At 38.2% G+C, this 22,300-nt stretch overlaps 1 protein-coding gene across 3 annotated transcripts in view; it reads right to left on the bottom strand.

The window, feature by feature from the left end:
- Positions 1–22,300, bottom strand: part of Tango10 (transport and golgi organization 10) — a 216,382-nt gene that overhangs the window by 152,228 nt on the left and 41,854 nt on the right. For all 3 annotated transcript variants that reach the window (XM_067137913.2, XM_067137911.2, XM_067137912.2), the window contains exon 4: positions 3,053–3,232. In XM_067137913.2, the coding sequence (XP_066994014.1) occupies positions 3,053–3,232 (180 nt within the window). The remainder of the gene's footprint in view (positions 1–3,052; positions 3,233–22,300) is intronic.

Genomic DNA, 22,300 nt, shown 5'->3' on the forward strand with positions numbered 1-22,300 from the left:
GAGTTCAACTCTGCACTATCTGCTAGCCAGCAGGAAAACAGGTTTTCCCCGTGCCGTGTGTGCGAGTCTGGTTTTTTTTTTTTTTGTGCCTTGTTGTAGACATCAGAGGGGTGGCACGTGGACAGGAACCCGACCAGATTAAAAGCGATCAATACTTTGAGATTTCGACGTCATGATATTTAACCAATTGGACCGCAAGGTTAGCCTGATCGCAAAATCTCAGCCAATAAAAACTAATTAACAAACACACCTACGTCTTGAAGAAATAAATACCCATGTACTTGGGGAAATCTTTCTCTTTGCTCATTTGCATTCGCTCAGTGCTCATTTGCATTCTGTTCTGCTCAGTTGCTCAGCTGTCTACGGGAAGAATTGTTCGAGCACGTGTGCTATTGGAAACGACGTATCCGACGTGGAACATTTCCAGCATTTATTTGATGGAAAGACGATAAATTTTCTGCTTCTGAGGAAATTTTACGACATAGAAATATCGGAAACGCCGCAGTTCAGATTTCTTTAACTTTATAAATCTGAAGAAAAATTTTAAAGTAGGTAAAAACTGTGCCATCTTGAAGAATCGAGTGTGTGTTGAGTACTTTTTCTAAGACAGATCTTTTAGTTTCAGCTTTCACCAGAAGACGCAAGATCCCCAGCAATCCTGAAATATTTCGGAAGAATGGAACTTCAGCATTACGACGGAGTTTGTAATTGTCCTAAGTCCTCGCCTGCTGCAGCCATGTATCATTAAAATGTGAGGCATAATTCAGCCCGGGAGAGAATAACATCGGAGATGGAGTTTGGTTAAATATTCACTGATCATCAACCGAGTCCAGAAGCCAAGTCTACTACAGCTAAGATTTTAAATTATACTTTTCTCTATTTTCTGTTGTAATCATTATGTAGACGTAGTCCTTGCTTGAATATTTGAAATAATTTCTAATAGTCTTTGTAGTTAGGAATTTCACTCTTCTTTCACTGGTGTTGGTAGATTTGATGTGTGTGAGAGTGTAATTGGGACCTATAATTTGTTCTATGTGAGTGAGTGCTTCGTGACATGTTCTCACTGTCCCATGATAAGTCTAGGAAAGTGTTAAAAATATTTGACCCACACGATAATAGTTATTGATTTAGAAAATAATGGTGGAATAATTTTTTTTTGAATTATTTGGGACAGAATATCGACGTGTTCTGTGAATCTTAGGATTTTTCCTTGATGTTTTGTGGTTTACCATAGATTCGAGATAGAATAGAGTCATCTATGATTTCATTAAACCATAGCCTGCGATGACGCGACCACGCGCGTATAATAATAATAATAATAATAATAATAATAATAATAATAATAATAATAATAATAATAATAATAATTGACATTATTACGGTCTAATAGAATGTTTAAAGGTCATGAGTGTAATTATTACTGTGCTTATAAGTGATTAATGTGTGCTATATTGAAGTAGATGTTGGCCTGGAATATTGGTCGTGGCTTGGATGTCCACAAATTTTGCATTTACTGTTATTGGTATTTTTGAGACTTGTAAATGGATCTTAAGATAGGATTTTATTTGTGTGTCCATTACATGAGTCAGTTAAGGAAGAGAGTATGTCTTTGAACATAATTTCTTCTTATGCAGCACATGTTGATCAATAATTTGTGATAATAAGGGATTAAAAATAACATAGTCGTGACTCATAGACCGTATGCGCGAATGTTTATTTATCTGTGACTGTAGGCAGTTCTATGGAGTTTTTAGTGACGATTTCTACTGTAAAATTATCCTGGAACATCGTTGTGGAATTTATTTCATTGGAAAAGTGATAATCCTGTCACAATCACACGTCAGACGAGCGTAATGGTAGCCCTTGTCTGATATTGTCATCGAGAGAAGCTCTCATATTTCAAATAAAATTCAAAACTAAAAATCAAGAGATAGGATTCGATAAATCCATTTAATAATATTACCGTGGACCAAAGCTTGAATGTGAGATGGATGAATGACTGATTTTACTTGTAATTGTGATTTCCATGGTTATATTTCGTCATGTTATGTGTACGCTGAGCGCGTAAAGTTTCGATTATTTTGTTGTTTTGTGGCGAGCATATTTGGCTCAATTATGAATCTTTAAGTGATTTTATGACGGAATAAGATAGATTAGGATCTTTGCTTCGAGGGAAAATACTTAAGCAAGGATCGCGTCAATGAACTAAGCTCACAAAATGTAAAATATTTAACGCTACAATGCGAGAATTTTAAGCCTTTATTGTGAGTTGTGCACAACACTAGGACAATTGACATAAAAATAAGAATTAAATGAGTTGGATATTGAATTCCAAAATAATTTTATTATATAATTTGAAGCTTAAATAATTAATTGAGATAATATTTAATTAACAGAAATGAGTTATTGGATTTTTCGTGTGAGGTAGAATTTTGACTCACGGTTAAATGAATCGCAGAGTATTGTCAATTTAAATTATAATTCAAAAATAAAGATATAGTTCAGAATTTTGATATTTTGAGATAGGATTTTCTCAAATAATAATTTATTTAATTTCTTAGGACGATTTATTAAGACTTAATTTCGTATTTTTACAGAATGAAATTTAATGGAGAACTGCGGGTGCATTCCAGCAGGGAAGAGATAAATAATTTATTTCAAGATTTTGGAAAATATTTATTGAATATGGAAAGTGCTAATATTTTATTTAATAAATGTTAAAACCCATTTCTTTTAGTGTTTTCATTTGTCGTCAGTCCTTAGATTGTCCCTGACCCCTATAATTTAGCGTCGCCTGTAAGCGAACGTTCCGCCTCTGGGAACTTTTGCTTACCGGCTGAGCTGCCCGGCAAAACGGGGGCAATACGCACGTGCGTATGTGTATGTGCAGAATATGACTGATGGTGTGTATGTTACATCATCAGCAATAGTGTTACTGTAGTCATTTCCTGTAAATGCCAGACAAAAGAAATCAGGAAATCATAAAATAAATCATCTGGGCACACTCTGGTTAATGATTAAAAAAGTTGTAAATGCTGGAGTTAAGACTCACCTTTACATTGTATTTATCAGCCAACAGGAGAACTGGCATCACAGTAAGATGATTTATGTGGATCCGACCAGTGTAGAAATACCGTAGAAAGTCACCAAAAATTGAAGCACATGCAGCTGGTTCTTGAAGGGCTACACGACTTTCTTGAGACTCACTCCATTCAGGATTCATCAACATCACCTGCAACATAAGCCAAAATAAAAAAGTGATCTGGATATAAAACTGGTGTCTATCAGTTAGGTCATCAGTCTAGAGGGTGGTTGGATCCTCAAATAGCACCACCAGAGGTTATATGATTATAAATAAATAAATAAATAAATAAATTAGCCATGTGAATCCCCTAAGAGCTATGGTCTCCTGCAATGCAGGAACAGTGTTTAGTTTAACTCATCAGGTAAGCAGGTCCTGAAGAGCATTATAATATTGGTTAATTCCTAGTTTGTTTCATGAAAACGTATTACTGCATATTGTACACATGTGTAGTCTCACTCCCGAGTGGATGCAATTGTGTTTTTCGAGATCAACAATTCGCGAAAACGTACTGTTACATTATTGACACATGTACACTTTTTTCCCCAGGGAGGGTCTAGGTTCCTTCTTGGTGAAAGCATAACCTTGCACTCTTCGTTCTTCTATAGCTGCTTCTCTGAATGTTGTACACGTTTCTTGTAAGTCCTTGAGCTTATCCTCCATTGAAATTCTCTATAGGAAACTGCAAAAAACAATGGTAGCACCATTGAGGCACACTAGGCAAGATGAGAAGTGATGTAGCTTGCCACTACTTTCCTCACTAGGCCGAATGACCCAACCGATACAAGTCTTGCTCCGAATGTCATTACTCAGACCATCCACATCTCAACAGCTTCCATACTGTTACAGCTATAAATGAAAATGGGACTTCCTTGAAAGCTATATCTTGCTCTGGGCTGTACCAAGAGACAGGTGCAAAAATTTTGTGTCCATCAAGAAATACCAACGTAAAGAATTCCATATTACGGTGATCATTACATCATCACTTCCCATTTTCCAGCTGAGACCAGGTTGGGGCAAACATGATTCCTCTCCACTTTGTCCTGTCTCATTATTATTATTATTATTATTATTATTATTATTATTATTATTAACAAATACATCATAATGAGGAAATATCCTCGTGGCAATGAACGCTTTTTTTTTTGCTAGGGGCTTTACGTCGCACCGACACAGATAGGTCTTATGGCGACGATGGGATAGGAAAGGACAAGGAGTTGGAAGGAAGCGGCCATGGCCTTAATTAAGGTACAGCCCCAGCATTTGCCTGGTGTGAAAATGGGAAACCACGGAAAAACATTTTCAGGGCTGCCGATAGTGGGATTCGAACCTACTATCTCCCGGATGCAAGCTCACAGCCGCGCGCCTCTACGCGCACGGCCAACTCGCCCGGTCAATGAACGCTTACTATAGTGTGATAATAAAGTTAAAACATAAACAACAATAACGTGTTCCAGTCCAGGTTCCACTGTCCTATGCTATTCTTCACGAATTCATCCATTTTGGTCTCCCTCATCCTCTCTTCCTTGTCATCTGTCTTTCCAGCGCTTGTCTTGACTGTCTATCTTTCTTCATCTGTTTGACATGTCCAAACCACCTCAATCTGCTCTGTTCCAATTTGTTGTTTAGTTTTTGCACATCTAGCTCTTTTTGTCTGTCTTCATTTCTCACTCTAATCCACCTCGTCTTCAGTACCATACTCCTCTACTTTACTCTCATGTCTCCAAGTCATTGTCCAGGTTTCTGCTGCATATGTCATTATAGGTAATTAATACATTACTTCTTTAGTCTTCACTGGTACATCTTTATTCCAAATTCATTTCCATACCTTGTGGTAAAAGGCACTTCACAGTTGAATTCTAATAATATCCACATCCAGTCTTCCATTTTCTCATAGTTCACCTCCCAAGTATTTAAAGTGTTCTATTTCCAGTTCCTTGTCTCCAATTCTGATAGCTCCTTTTCCTTTTTTACTTCCTCTACTCACCACCACTGTCTTGCTCTTCTCCACGTTGATCCTTAATCCCCTTGTTCAATCCTTCTATCCAGTATATTCAGCTGTAGTTGTACCTCCTCATCTTCTTTCCAGATCACATCATCCATAAACATCATTACATTCATTATTTCCCCCATCTTATAATCCTCCGATGATGCCTTTACAATGTCATCTACCACCATTATAAACAGCAAAGGTGACAACACACTCCTTTGTTTTGCCCATTGTCAATTCCACACTACTACTATATGTTCTACCCACTGATGTCTTCACACAGCTCTAACAGTTATATATTGCTTTTATCATTGTTATTAGTTAATTTCTAATGACCCTGTGTATTAGACTTTCCCAAACTCTTGCTCTGGGGATGCTGTCATATAGTTTTTCTAAGTCCATAAAAGTCATTACTATATCCTTCCAACATTCTCAGCTCTTTTCCAAGATCTGAGTCAGAATGAAAATGGGTTCTACTGTTGACCTTCCACTTCTGAATCCAAATTGTTCTTCTTGTAACTAACTTCTCTAATTCTTCCTTCTAATATCCTTTCAATTATCCGGGCAATATGGGAGATGATACGATTCCTTGGTACTTATCGCACATTTAACTATCTCCTTTTTTGAATACTGGTATTATAAATCCCTTTTCCCACTTTTTTCTCTCTCTATACAATATTGAGAATTCTATAAGTCCAGTGGAGTCCAGCTGGTTGCAGCCTTGTTCATTTCTATGGCTACTTCATCTGTTCCCACAACTTTTCTCATTTTCAACTTTCTTAACTGCCCATTCCACCTCTATCATTATTATTTAAGATTCCTTCTCTGTTACTTTTTTATTCCTGCTGCCTGGATACCTTTATACTTTCTCCACATGTCTGGTTTCTCACGTTCAGCAGTTCACTGAAATATTCTTTCCATATGTTCATTATCTCTCCTGGTTTTCTCAGCAGTACTCCTCAGTATTGTAAAGAAAGGCATAGAATTAAGTAATTTTATATATACATTTTTTTGGCTAGTTGCTTTACGTCGCACCGACACATAGGTTTTCTGGTGACGATGGGACAGGAAAGGCCTAGGAATGGGAAGGAAGCGGCCATGGCCTTAATTAAGGTACAGCCCCAGCATTTGCCTGGTGTGAAAATGGGAAACAACAGAAAACCATTTTCAGGGCTGCTGACAGCGGGATTCGAACCCACTATCTCCCGGATGCAAGCTCACAGCTGCGAGCTCCTAACCGCATGGCCAACTCGCCCAGTGATATATATTTACTAGATATTGTAATAGGAGTTGAATCATGGCTGAGGAATGATATAATGGATGCAGAAATTTTCTCACGGAACTGGAGTGTATATCGTAGAGATAGGATAGAATGGTGGGAGGGGGAGTATTCATTCTGGTGAAAGAAGTATTTGTAAGCTACGAAAAAGTTAAAGATGACAAACTTTAAATTCTTGGTGTAAGGCTCATTTCTAAAGATAACAGGCAACTTGATATATTTGGAGTGTACAGACCGGGAAAGGGTAGCGCTGAAAAGGATTCAGAATTATTTGATAAGATAATCAGCTATATGGGAAACGACATGGAAAGGAATGTGATTGTAGCAGGAGATCTGAATTTACCAAATGTCAATTGGGAAGGAAATGCGAACGACAGGAAGCATGACCAACAAATGGCAAATAAGCTAATATGGGAAGGACAGCTGATTCGGAAAGTGATGGAACCAACTAGAAGGAAAAATATCCTGGACGTGGTGCTGATAAAACCAGATGAGATCTATAGACAATACGAAGTAATAGATGGTATTAGTGATCACAAAGCTGTTTTTGTTGTAGTTAAAAATAAATGTGATAGAAAGGAAGGTTTTAAAAGTAGGACTATTAGGCAGTACCATATGGCTGATAAAGCAGGCATGAGGCCATTTAAAAAAAGTAAATATGATCGGTGGAAAATGGTAAATAAGAATGTAAACAGACTCTGGGAAGAGTTTAAAGCAATTATTGAGGAATGTAAAAACAGGTTTGTACCTTTAAAGGTGGTAAGGAATGGTAAAGACCCACCTTATTATAATAGAGAAATAGAGAGAATAAGAAGGAGGTGCAGATTGGAAAGAAACAGTTTTCTTTCTTTGCTAGTTGTTTTACGTCGCGCCGACACAGATAGGTCTTATGGCGACGATGGGACAGGAAAGGTCTAGGAGTGGGAAGGAAGCGGCCGTGGCCTTAATTAAGGTACAGCCCCAGCATTTGCCTGGTGTGAAAATGGGAAACCACGGAAAACCATTTTCAGGGCTGCCGACAGTGGGGTTCGAACCTACTATCTCCCAAATACTGGATACTGGCCGCACTTAAGCGACTGCAGATATCGAGCTCAGTGAAACACACTTAGAAATGGCTGTGGAACTAAGGAGAAATTAAAGGAACTTACTAGGAAAATGAATCTAGCAAAGAAGGCAGCTAAGGATAACAGGATGGCAAGCATAAGTGACAGTCATACAAATTTTAGTGAAAAATGGAAGGGTATGTATAGGTACTTTAAGGCAGAAACAGGTTCCAACAAGGACATTCCAGGAATAATTAATGAACAAGGAGAGTGTGTATGTGAGGATCTTCAAAAGGCAGAAGTATTCAGTCAGCAGTATGTAAAGATTGTTGGTTACAAGGGTAAAGTCCATATAGAGGAGGTGACTAATGCTAAAGAAGTATTAAAATTTACATATGATAAGAATGATATTTACAATAAGATACAAAAGTTGAAAACTAGAAAAGCAGCTGGAATTGATAAGATTTCTGGGGATACACTAAAGATAATGGGTTGGGATAAAGTACCATATCAGAAGTACTTATTTGATTATTGTCTGGTTGAAGGAGCTATACCAAATGAATAGTGAGTTGCTATAGTAGCCCCTGTGTATAAAGGAAAACGTGATAGACATAAAGCTGAAAATTACAGGCCAGTAAGTTTGACAAGTGTTGCATGTAAGTTTTGGGAAGGCATTCTTTCTGATTATATTAGACATGATGGCAAAATTAATAACTGGTTCGATAGAAGGCAGTTCGGTTTTAGGAAAGGTTATTCCACTGAAGCTCAACTTGTAGGATTCCAGCAAGATACAGCAGATATCTTGGATTCAGGAAGTCAAATGGACTGTATCGCGATTGACCTGACTAAGGCATTTGATAGGGCAGATCATGGGAGACTACTGGCAAAATGAGTGCAATTGGACTAGACAACAAAGTGACTGAATGGGTTGCTATATTTCTAGAAAATAGATCTCAGAGAATTAGAGTAGGTGAAACTTTATCTGACCCTGTAATAATTAAGAGGGGAATTCCCCAAGGCAGTATTATTGGACCTTTTTCTTATATATATAAATGATATGAGTAAAGTAGTGGAATCAGTGGTAAGGCATTTTGCGGATGATGTTATTCTGTACAAAGTAATAAATAAGTTACAAGATTGTAAACAACTGCAAAATGACCTCATAACAGTGAGATGGACAGTAGGCAATGGTACGTTGATAAACGGGATTAAAAGTCATGTTGTGAGTTTCACAAATAGGAAAAGTCCTCTCAGTTTTAATTACTGCGTTGATGGTGTGAAAGTTCCTTTTGGGGATCACTGTAAGTACCTAGGTGTTAATGTAAGGAAAGATCTTCATTAGGGTAATCACATAAACATGATTGTAAATAAAGGGTACAGATCTCTGCACATGGTTATGAGGGTATTTAAAGATTGTATTAAGGATGTAAAGGAGAGGGCATATAAGTCTCTGGTAAGACCCCAAATGGAGTATGGTTCCAGTGTATGGACCCTCACCAAGATTACTTGATTCAAGAACAGGAAAAAATCCAAAGAAAAGCAGCTTGATTTGTTCTGGGTGATTGCTGACAAAGGAGTAGCGTTGCAAAAATGTCAATGTCCTCTAAATAATGTTTTTTATAAGATTAAATATGGCTGGTGATGTCCAATAAAAGAAGGGCGAAACATGTCCCCTTAAAATTTAGAATTTCTATGTTTATTTAACCACATAACGTGGTATGTATTGTATTGAATAGGTGGGGTAATAAATATACTCCTTTTGTAAACGAAGTGAGATCGCTCTTTTCAATACGGAACAAAAATGAGAGTGATGGTTTGTAAGTGGTATGTTCCGAGCTGTCAGCGGAGAAATGGCGTGAAATGACATTAGTAGACAAATAAGTTGGAGTGGCATCTTTAAAAGTAGGAAAGATCACAATATGACGATAAAGTTGGAATTCTTTTTTTTTTTGCTATTTGCTTTACGTCGCACTGACACAGACATGTCTTATGGCGACGATGGGATAGGAAAGGCCTAGGAATGGGAAGGAAGCGGCCGTGGCCTTAATTAGGGTACAGCCCCAGCATTTGCCTGGTGTGAAAATGGGAAACCACGGAAAACCATCTTCAGGGCTGCCGACAGTAGGGTTCGAACCCACTATCTCCCGATTACTGGATACTGGCCGCACTTAAGCGACTGCAGCTATCGAGCTCGGTAAGTTGGAATTAAGAGGACAAATTGGGGCAAATATTCATTTATAGGAAGGGGAGTTAGGGAGTGGAATAACTTACCAAGTGAGATGTTCAATAAATTTCCAATCTCATTGAAATCATTTAAGAAAAGGCTAGGAAAACAACAGATAGGGAATCTGCCACCTGGGCAACTGCCCTAAATGCAGATCAGTATTGACTGATTGTTTCATTATTCTTCACGAACACTGTTTACCGCTTCATTCCTACGGTTTCTTATAATTCCAAACAAAGTACTTTTTCCCTCCCAGTTCAAATCTTCCCTTACTTCACAAGCGATTGTTTCCAAAATTTTCTTCTTTTCTTCAGCAACTAATTTTATGCAAAAATTTTTTTGCTTCCATGTATCTCGTTCTACTATCTTCAATCTCTTTTGTTTTCCATTCCTTCCAAGTCTTCTTCTTTTCCTTTACTTTATCTTTCACTCTATCGTTCCACGATGCCGTCTCTTTCTCTCTTATCCTCCTTGATGTTCTTTCACATGCTTTCTGTGCGCAACATACAAATGAACTACAAAGCGTGTGGAGAAGACCAGGTTTTTGGAGAGATGTGGAAATATGCCGGCAGTCCAACTCAGACAAAAATTTGGATATCGGAAAAATTCCCAGAACAATGGACAACAGCTATAATTAATCCAATTCATAAGAAAGGTGTATGAAGTAATCCAGACAACTATAGAGGTATTTCCATCCTTGACTGCACGTATAAGATTTTCTCTAAGATAATATATAACCGAATTTAAGAACAACTTGATCAAGAGTTAGGTGAATACCAGGGAGGCTTCAGACCTTGAAGAAAATGCTCTGAACAAATAACAACTTTGAAGCTAGTCATGGCATATTACAGAAAACAAAACAAACCCATTTCAATAACATTTATAGATTTCAAAAAAGCTTACAACTCCATCCACAGACCATCATTATTACAAATTTTAAGACATTTCGGACATCACCCAAGCTAATCAAATTGACTGAACATATTCTAACCAATAAAATTTCTAAAATTAAGTTCAAAGGAGAAATTTCTGAGCCATTCTTGGTAACAACTGTTTTAAGACAGGGTGACATTGTCACCTCTTCTTTTTAACTGTGCACTAGAGGGAATGGTACTAGAACAACTCAAAAATATAAAAATTGGAACCCAGAATGATAACATAGATTTGAACTGTCTATGATATGCTGCTGATCTAGTTCTTCTGGCCAATAATGTTCAGGAAACAAAACAACAAATAAAATCTTTACAGGAAATAGCTCAAAATACTGGTTTGATAATTTCATTTGAAATGAGTCACCATGGCTCAGATGGCAGCGCGTGGGCCTCTCACCGCTGGATACTGTGGTTCAAATTCCGGGCACTCCAGGTGAGATTTGTACTAGACAAAGCGGAGGCGGGACAGGTTTTTCTCCGGGTACTCCGGTTTTCCCAGTCATCTTTCATTCCTGCAACATTCTCCATTCTCATTTCATAGCACCTATCAGTCATTAATAAATTACTTTGGGAGTGGCGACCCCATCATACTAATAGCCTATATATGCTTCATTCATTACATTCCTGACCCGGTCAATGACCGGAAAACAGGTTGTAGGTTTTCATTTTTCATTTCAATTTAATTTGAAAAAACAGAAATTATGCTAAGTCAACTTCTGCTTGCAAACAAAATTAAGCTGGGGGACCAAGACACAAAAATTGTAGAAAAAATTTAAATATTTAGGTGGAAAAATCACATATAACCTGAACAAGAAACCAGCATGGCAAAATAGAATAGATAAAATGGTTACAGCACAGCATGTTACCAAGAATACATATAATATATAATAAGAAGTGTCTCTCAACAACAACCAAATTGAAACACTACAAAACAGTCACCCAGCCACAAATTTGATAGAAGGCAGTTTGGGTTTAGGAAAGGTTATTCCACTGAAGCTCAACTTGTAGGATTCTAGTAAGATTAGCAGATATCCTGGATTCAGGAGGTCAAATAGACTGTATCGCGATTGACCTATCTAAGACATTTGATAGGGTAGATCATGGGAGACTACTGGCAAAAAAGAGTGCAATTGGACTTGACAAAAGAGTGACTGAATGGGTGGCTATGTTTCTAGGACTCAGAGAATTCGAGTAGGGGAAGTTTTATTTGTCCCTGTAATAATTAAGAGGTGAATTTCCCAAGGCAGTATTATTGGACCTTTATGTTTTCTTATATACTGTACATATGTGATATGTGTAAAGAAGTGGAATCAGAGATAAGGCTTTTTGCAGACGACTATATTCTGTACAGAGTAATAAATAAGTTACAAGATTGTGAGCAACTGCAAAATGACCTCATAACGTTGTGAGATGGACAGTAGGCAATGGTATGATGATAAACAGGGTTAAAAGTCAGGTTGTGAGTTTCACAAATAGGAAAGGTCCTCTCAGTTTTAATTACTGCGTTGATAGGGTGAAAGTTCCTTTTGGGGATCATTGTAAGTATCTAGGTGTTAATATACTGTACAACACAAACAATATGTCATATCTGATGTAGAAAGGGCAGCCAGGTCAGCCAGAATGAAGAGGTTTTTGGGAAAGGAAGGAGATGATGCAAGCTAAATCTTCAGTTAATTCTTTGTTAACGTAAATGTTTTTGGGTTTGATTTAAGTGCTCCAATGTGGGCGTAAACTATGTAAATAATAAATAAATAAATAATAAGGAAAGATCTTTATTAGGGTGATCACATAAACATGATTGTAAATATAGGGTACAGATCTCTGTACATGGTTATGAGGGTATTTAAAGATTGTATTAAGGATTTAAAGGAGAGGGCATATAAGTCTCTGGTAAGACACTTAACTAGAGTATGGTTCCAGTGGATGGGACCCTCACCAGGATAACTTGATTCAAGAACTGGAAAAAATCCAAAGAAAAGTAGCTCTATTTGTTCTGGGTAATTTCCGACAAAAGAGTAGCGTCAAGAAGTTAGTATAAATAACCACCTAATCGATACTTTATTATTGCCTCCTGCAAAATTGAATATAAATTAGCACTTACAGGACATGTTTCGACCACTTAGTGGTACTCTTCAGCTGTATAATGAAAGAATTGAGAAGAAAAAATGTTAGGACAATAAGCACAAATAATAAAAGTTCTTTGGAGATTCCTTTGTTAAAAAATGGAGGTCATCATAACAGGACATCATGACTCGTTCTTGTTTGGAAAAGATGTTTATTCTGCCCTGTCTAGAGGGTCTGTCTTTGAGCGCGACCTGGTGAAGTAACGATGTGACACAGTCTGTTAGTTCATGCAAAGCTCTGGAGAGAAGGGAAGTAGAGTTTCGTCGTCATCTAAAATATCATATGAGGGAGGAGGGAGATTGGGCTGTGCTTCTGCAATGTCGTGTTTGATTATATCTCCTGTTCATCTTGCCTGTTTTATGTCTACCCATTCCAAGTATTTACTAATATTCTTGTATAAGATGTTTTTTTGCTCGTCGTTTTCGTTAAGATTCTCTTTACCGTTTTCTAATTTATCAAGAACGATGTGGGTGTTTTCCAGGTTATTCATTAGATTTCCTGTATTTATCATACAGATAATTTGAAGGTCCTGTCTGATATTGGTGAATTTGTGGTTGGACTCTTTCATGCCATGGGATCCCATATGAAAGAGTCCAACAACAAATTCACCCATATCAGACAGGACCTTCAAATTATCTGTATGATAAATACGGGAAATCTAATGAACCTGAAAAACACCCACATCGTTCTTGATAAATTAGAAAACGGTGAAGAGAATCTTAACGAAAACGAGAAAAAAAACATCTTATACGAGAATATTAGTAAATACTTGGAATGGGTAGACATAACACAGGCAAGATGAACAAGAGATATAATCAAACATGACATCGCAGAAGCACAGCCCAATCTCCCTCCTCCCTCACATGATATTTTAGATGATGACAAAACTCTACTTCCCTTCTCTACAGAGCTTTGCATGAACTGTCAGACTGTGTCACATCGTTACTTCATCAGGTCGCGCTCAAAGACAGACCCTCTAGACAGGGCAGAATAAACATCTTTTCCAAACAAGAACGAGAGTCAAGATGTCCTGTTATGCTGACCTCCATTTTTTTAACAAAGGAATCTCCAAAGAACTTTTATTATTTGTGCTTATTGTCCTAACATTTTTTCTTCTCAATTCTTTCTTTATACAGCTGAAGAGGACCACTAAGTGGTCGAAACATGTCCTGTAAGTGCTAATTTATATTCAATTTTGCCTGAGGCAATAATAAAGCATCGATTAGGTGGTTATTTATACTAACTTCTTTATTATACTCATCGATACAGTCATGAAATGGACTACTTGTAAAAGAGTAGCGTTACAAAAATGTTGCAAAGTTTGAGCTGGGAAGACTTGGGATAAAGGAGACGAACTGCTTGACTAAGCGGTATGTAATACCAATATAAATGGTCCGTTATTGGACATTATAAATTTTCCAGCTAACTCCTTCCCGGTTGCCAGCGCTTCGCCCCTGTGTGCTAAGTTGGGCTCATATCATAAGCGGTACATTCCGAGCTGTCAGTGAAGAGATGGCATGGAATGACATCAGTAGACGAATAAGATTGATGATGATGATGATGCTTGTTGTTTAAAGGGACCTAACATCGAGGTCATCAGCCCCTAATGGTACGAAATGAGATTAAATGAAATGATAAATTGATGATGATGATGATGATGCTTGTTGTTTAAAGGGGCCTAACATCGAAGGTCATCGGCCCCTAAATGATAAATTAAAAGCCCCAAAACATCCATTGACTACAATTCAAAACGTGAGGACAAAGAATGAATGGATGGATGACTGAATTACTTGACTTATTTCCTGTTGCTCCTCCTGGAGCATAGGGCTTCCGTGAAACACTTCCATCTGTTCCTATTGTTGGCTAACCTCTTCACTTCATTCCAAGTTTTTCCCACTGTTAGACATTCCTCTTTGATAGTCTTTTTCCAGGTCTTCTTCGGACATCTGCGCTTTCTAGCGCCTTGGGAGTTCCAGTCGAGCGCTGTCTTTTCAATGGCTCCAGCGGGCTTCCTTAAAGTATGCCCTATCCAACACCATTTTCTCTTCCTTATCTGCATTTCAATTGGCTGTTGGTTAGTTTCTTCCCATAGATCTTCATTTGAAATAACATCCGGCCATCTTCTGTTGATGATACGTCTTAGACAGCGATTCACGAAGACTTGCAGTTGTTTAGTCATCTTCTAGGTAACTTTCCACGTTTCACAGCTGTAAAGCAGAACGGACTTAACATTTGTGTTAAAAAGTCGTAACTTAGTTTTTCTAGAAATGTTCTTGTTTCTCCATATAGGATCCAATTGAACAAAAGCACCATTCGCTTTCCTTATATGACTCTTAATGTCTTCTTCTGCTCCTCCAGTCGTAGTAACCATACTCCCAAGATGTATGAAGGAGTCTACTTGTTCTACCTCTTTATCATCTATAGACAATTTATCACCAATCTTGGAATTGACCCTCATCTCCTTGGTCTTATTAATATTTATTTTAAGTCCAGCATCCTCTGCCTCCTCCTTCAACTGCTTAATCTTCTCTTCCGTATCTCTGAACCGTTGAGCCAGTAGGCAGATGTCATCTGCAGAAACACGGTCTTCTAACCTATCTTGTAAGCCCCACTGGATTCCCCTTTTCTGACCTCGATACACTCTCCTGAGCACACTATCCAACACAAGTATGCAGAACCTGACATTTATAACCCTCATACATATCCTTTATAATATTCAGAATCTTTTGTGCTATACCATATTCTTCAAGTGTTTGCCACATAACTTCTATTTACGGAGTTGAAGGCCTTCTCAAAATCAATGAAAGTCAAGTGGAGGGTGTTCTGCCATTCTGCACTTTGTTGCAAGATGATTCTCAGAGTGTTTATGAGATCGACACAGCTACGGTGTTTACGAAAACCAGCCTGTTCCCTTCTCAGGCGCAATTCCACAACATCCTTCACCCACTCTAAAATGATCCTTGAAAGCACCTTACTTGGTACCGACAACAATGTAATTCCCCTCCAATTATCACACTTAGTAATATCCCCTTTCTTTGGTATCTTAACAATCAGGCCTTCCTTCCATTCAGCTGGTAGCTTTTCTTCATTCCAGATCCTTTCCAACAGGGGTGCAATAATTTTGCCGAGGTCTCAATATCTGCTTTAAGTATTTCTGGCATGATATTATCCATACCGGGTGCTTTTCCAGTTCTTATCTGTTTCAAGGCCTTCTCTATTTCTGAACAGGTTGGAGGATGTAAAATTATTCTTGGGCCACTATCTACTGGTTCCATTTGTTGGTTACCATTCTGTTCTATATCTCTATTGAGCAACTCTGAGAAATGTTCCTTCCATCTCTGTAGCTGTTCTTCCCGGGTGGTCAGTAGTGCACCCCTCTTGTTTTTAACGGGTTTATTCCTGATAAATCCTCTTCTTGACAGTTTCTTTGTGATACTATACAATTCCTTAGCATTTCCCCTTGCTGATGCCTCTTCTGCCGTTCGTGCTTGTTCATCTACCCACTGTATATGATCTTTTCTTACGCTTTTCTTCACACTCTTATCAGCTTCCACATATTCCTTTTGTGCTGAGGCTTTCTGTTGTCTTGTTTTACACATATTAATCTTTGCCTTAACTAGCTTTCTAGCCTCTATTTTTTTCCAAGTATCATCAGACATCCATTCCTTCTTGAGAAAATTGTGAAATCCAAGCACCTTCTCACTAACGTCTAAATATATGTCCTTGACTTTCTTCCATGATAATTCAACATTCATCATAAGTTCTGGTTCAACAGCAAGAGCTTCAAAGCGGTTTCTTAATTCTATCTGGAATTCTTTCCTTTTACTTTCATCTTGCAATTTACCCTGAATCAAATTTCTTGTTTTGCCTTTCAAATTTCTTTCCACTTGCCACAATTTTCATTCTAAACTCTGCAACTACCAGGTGATGATCACTTCCAATATCTGCCCCTCTTTTATTTCTTACATCAGTCAATGATCTTCTAAACTTTCTACTTATGGCGATGTGGTCTATCTGGTTTTCTGTAGCCTGATCTGGCAACACCCATGTAATCTTATGGCATCGTTTATGAGGGAATAAAGTGCCACCCACTACCAAATCATGGCTAGCACAGAAATCAATGAAAAGCTCCCCATTTTTGTTACAGTCACCAACTCCATGCACTTCCACAATTTGTTCCAGTCCCTCATTGTTAGAACCAACCTTTGCATTTAAATCCCCCATCACAATAATAATATCTCTCTTTCCCACTTTCTTAATAGTCTCATTTAGCTGGAAGTAGAATTCTTCCTTTTTTTCAATCTCTGACATTTCCATGGGAGCATAAAACTGGATCACAGTCACACTGCGAACCCGGGTCTTGAATCGAGCTGTCATCAGTCTTTCTGAGATGGGTTCGCAATCAAGGAGGCTCCTCGTTACTGTTTCATTCAAGAGCAATCCTACACCTTCTCTATGTTCTGCATCCTCCCCCATTTGCCCAGAATACAGGAATGTGCACCTATTAAGAGTCTGTATTTCTCTGAAGACTGCCCACCGTACTTCACTTAATCCAAGGATATCCAGCCTGTATTCCTCCATCACTTTAGCCACCTGCTTCAATTTACTGCTCTCTCTCAGGGTTCTGACATTCCAAAAACCTATTCTCGTTTTCCGTTTCATGCCAAAAGTCGTCAACTTATTATCCATCCGGTTGTGTTTCACTTCGGTTTCTTTAATAGTTTATATTTAAGGTTGTGCGAGTTATTAGCCTAAAGCAACCCGAGCTGGGATCCCTCTTCACCACAAGGCAGTGGTTCCCCTTGTTTCTTTAAACCCCACAGGAAGACGGTTGCCTCGTTTGCCAGATTTGCGTTCTAACTTGAGTGAAAAGAATTATGTTGTGTTAATTGTTGTTCTAATCAAGACTTCAAGATTTTGAAATTGTGATTATTTGAAGTTTCCTCCAGATACTTTTGGGGGAATCATAAGTCCCATATTAAGTGTGTGATTTTTTTATTTGCTATTTGCTTTACGTCGTACCGACACAGATAGGTCTTATGGTGATGGTGGGACAGGAAAGGCCTAGGAATGGGAAGGAAGTGGCCATGCTTGCTGTGAAAATTGGGAAACCACGGAAAACCATCTTCAGGGCTGCCGACAGTGGGGTTCGAACCCACTATCTCCCGGATACGAGCTCAAAGCTGCACATTTAGGAGTGTTTATACGTGCATTGATATAATTATGGTACGTTTATTTACGATTGCCTGTTCTCATATTTGGCTGAAGATGTTGCTCATCAGCATCAAAACTAGTTCCAAGTAAATGTTATAACTTATTTAGTTTAATATTAGTATTGAAAAGGTGGATTTTTAATTTTACTTATCTATTATTCTTGGTTCAATACGGACTTAAAAATGAAATTCTTAAATTTAAATTGCTAATAATTGATCGATAGCATACACCTAAAACATGTTTGGAAATTGTCCTCTTCCTTAAAATATCTCCTTTTTCTCATTTCCCGTGAAAAAGGACACTATTCACACCATTCTGGAGGAAAGTCAAACTGATAGCTTAGTTACAATTTATGTTACAGATTGATGAATGATGAACTCCAAAATATACCTTGGTTTCTCTCATTCAATCCAATGTTATCGTAAGTCCTCTTTATCCCAGAAATGTCATCTTTTTGTTAGTAAAATCAGTATCTGGCCAGATTTTGTCTACAGATTAAAAAGTCTAGTTTTGAAATTTTCCATATATAATAATAAATAAATAAATAATAATAATAATAATAATAATAATAATAATAATAATAATAATAATAATAATAATAATAATAATAATAATAATAATAATAATAATAATCATCATCATAATAATAATAATAATAATAATAATAATAATAATAATAATAATAATAATAATAATAATAATAATATCATAACAATAATAATAATAATAATATCATAACAACAATAATAATAATAATAATAATAATAATAATAATAATAATAATAATAATAAAAATAATAATAATAATAATAATAATAATAATAATACCCGTGTTGGGATTTACCGGTTACCTCCATCGGGCGCGTCCCATTGGAATTGGGGAAGCTCGCTGGCTCTGCCGCCAGTAGAGTCAGAGGGTAGTAGGGAAATAAAATACCACCGTGAAAAAAAACTGGTCCCTTGCCAGGGTTACGGCGAAGACTGGTAAATGACCAGAAGCCAGAAAACATCTTGAGGCAACCTCTAGGGCTAACAACCCTAGTTGTAAAAGGATGGGTACCCGTCCAAAGCAACGTCAAGTCAAAAAGCATGATGGCACAACATTTCAAGAAACACCCCAGGGGGTAAATCTTCGGATAAATCCCTCGTCGTGAACACCACGGCACACGAGTCTCGTTCGGATTCTGGGGGAGACTCGACATCATGCAAGAGACGAGCCGGAGCGTCTCGGTGTACCCCGAAGAGTCAAAAACTCAGGCCAAAATCTAAAACCTTTCTAGCAACTTTCAACATAAATTCACTTACACAAACTGGCAAGCTGAAAACCCTCACCAAAGCTCTTCACGAAAATCAGATATCCATAATGGCCCTACAGGAAACAAGGTACACAGATGAAGAGATTTTTGAATCCGAAGGCTACCGATTTTTCAAGAGCAAAGCGCAAAGAGGAATCCTCAATGGAGCTGTGATGTTTGGAACCGCGTTTGCTGTTAGAACCAAGATCCTTAAATCGGTTGCAAATTTCGAACCTGTGAATGACAGATTGTCTATACTCACAATCAAATGCGCGAACAAAACCTACGCCCTAGTTAACGCACATGCTCCTACAAATGATAAGAACAAGTCTGATCCAGACGAAGTTGATAATTTCTGGGACCTACTGGCTGAAAAATTAAACAAAATCCCCAAACACCATGTCAAGCTTCTTTTGGGTGACTTCAATGCCCAACTAGGTCGTGAACAGAAGTACAAGAAAGTTATAGGAAATTACCCTGCTCACAAAAGAACCAATCCCAACGGCAAAAGACTGGTGTCCATTTGCGAAAATCACAACCTGCAGGTCATGTCGACCCACTTTCGCCATCTACCCAGAAAGCAAATGACTTGGTGTTCTCCCGTCCAAGCTCTCGGAGAGTTCCAAATTTATCATGTTGCAATCTCCAGGAGAAACAGCCCTGAGATTATGAATGTCAAGGTAAAGAAAGGCATCAATCTTATCAAATCTTATCTTATCAAATTCAAACCAATTCCCGCAAACACAAGGAAGACAACCAAACAGATCACACGCTTCGACAATGATAAACTTCGGCAAAGGGTCGAGGAGTTCCAGGAGAAGGCTAGACCAAATGACTGTGACTTTAACAACGCCAAGAGTCTCCTTGTTGAGGCCGCCAAAGACGTTGTAGAAATCAAGAGAAGCAAAACGCATGCCTGGTGGAATGGTACCTGCGAATCAGTCCTCCAAGAAAGACTCGATGCGTGGAAACAGTACTACTCTACGAAATCAGAAAATGATTGGGAAACCTACAAAACCCAACGTGCCCAAGCAGCTAGGGTGTTCAGAACTGAGAAACGTAAATACGAAAAATCTCTCATTGATAAGAAAGAACAAAACTTCAGGAAGAATGAAAGCAGAGAGTACTACAGAGCCTTCAAACGCAAACTCGCTGGCTATAAACCACCATCTCTATGCTTTGAGCGAAAGGACGGCACACTGGCGACGTCAAATGAAGAAAATTGCAGCATTCTGGCAGATTACTTCAAGAATTTACTTAATTGCTCTAAACCGCAAAGCGCCATTGAGACCAAGGAACCCTTACTCAGGTACCCAGATTCCAGACCACCCGACAGAGATGAAATCAAGCGCCACATTGCCCGTCTCAAAAATAACAAAGCGCCGGGGGAAGACTCAGTAGTAGCAGAACTATGGAAATATGCCCCAGAGGAATCACTTGATATCTTGCAAAAGCAAATAGAAGAAATTTGGAACAAGGAGACCCTACCCGAAGATTGGAAAATAGCTTTGATCCATCCATTACACAAAAAAGGCAGCATGAAGAACATCAACAACTACAGAGGGATATCTTTGCTACCCGTGACTTACAAAATACTATCACTTGCCATCCTGGAGCGTTTGGAAGCACAAGTCGAACATCAAATAGGTGAATACCAAGGAGGGTTCAGAAAAGGTCGCTCAACAGCTGAACAGATCCAAAATCTCAAAACGATCATCAGATATTGTACACTAAGGTCCAAGCAGTATGTGTCTGTCTTTGTGGACTTTAAGAAAGTGTATGACTCCATTGACCGGGAAGTCCTGCTAAACATCTTAAATGAATTTGGAGTTGATTTGAAACTGCTGGCATTAATTAGAGCCACCCTGACCGATACAAAATCCAAGGTGAAGTTCCACGGATGTCTCTCGCATTCCTTTGACATCAAAACAGGAGTCCAACAAGGTGATGGGCTATCCCCGATACTCTTCAACTGTGTTCTTGAAAAGATCATTAGAACCTGGCGGGTGAGATTACAGGAAACCAACTACAGTCCATTGAGAATAGGAAACAAATGTAAGGGGATCGCAACAGACTGCTTAGCATTTGCCGATGATATTGCTGTTCTCTCAAATGACATAGAAACCGCTAGTTCAAGTTGAAATTTAAAGGAAATTGCCGTTTGAGAAAACAGAAGTAATGACTAACATCAAAGAGGCTCCACCAAAACTCCATACAAAATACGGGGACATCACCCAAGTAGACAAATTCAAATACCTGGGTGAGATCATCATGAAAAATGGACTGGACAAAGAAGCACTTCAGGAGCGAGTATGCAAACTGGAAATATCCTACCAAACATCCCGCACAATCTACAACAAAAAATCCCTTTCCCAAAACACCAAGATACGTCACTATGAAACAGTTCTGAAGCCAGTAGTTCTATATGCAGCCGAAACCCTGTCTCTAAATGCCAACAAAGGACTCCTTGAAGAACTGGAGAAAAGAGAACGCAAAATTGTGAGAGGAATCTTGGGATCAAAGTACAGAAATGGAATCCATCAAAAGAGATCCAACAAGGAAGTCTACAGAAAAATAGAGAAAATTACCGACACAATCAGAAAAAGACGGGCACGATTTTACGGTCATCTGAAAAGAATGGACGGAAGAAAGTTAACTAAAGAAATCTTTCACTTTTTTGATTCAAACCCCAAAACCACTATTCCCTGGTTTAGAAATACTAAAGAAGACCTGCAAATGCTCCATATCTCAGCTGAAGACGCCCTTAACAGAGATCTCTTCTGCAAGAAAATATTGACGAACGGGCTAAACCGAGACGAGCAACCGAAGAGAAGACACGGTGCCCCTTGGACAGAGGAGCGTAAGCAGGCCCACTCACAAAGAATGAGGGAAATTTGGGCTCTAAAGAAGGCCAAGTTCAGTGTCAAATGCAACAAGACTTAATGTGGTCCTTGATGGCCCCAGCAAATTATATAATAATAATAATAATAATAATAATAATAATAATAATAATAATAATAATAATAATAATAATAATAATGGCTTAACTTCCCACTAATTACTTTTACAGTTTTCAGAGATGCCAAGGTGTCGGAATTTTGTTCCATGCAAGTTTTT

The sequence above is a fragment of the Anabrus simplex genome, chromosome 1, assembly GCF_040414725.1.
Source record: "Anabrus simplex isolate iqAnaSimp1 chromosome 1, ASM4041472v1, whole genome shotgun sequence".
NCBI classification, from domain to species: Eukaryota; Metazoa; Arthropoda; class Insecta; order Orthoptera; family Tettigoniidae; genus Anabrus; species Anabrus simplex.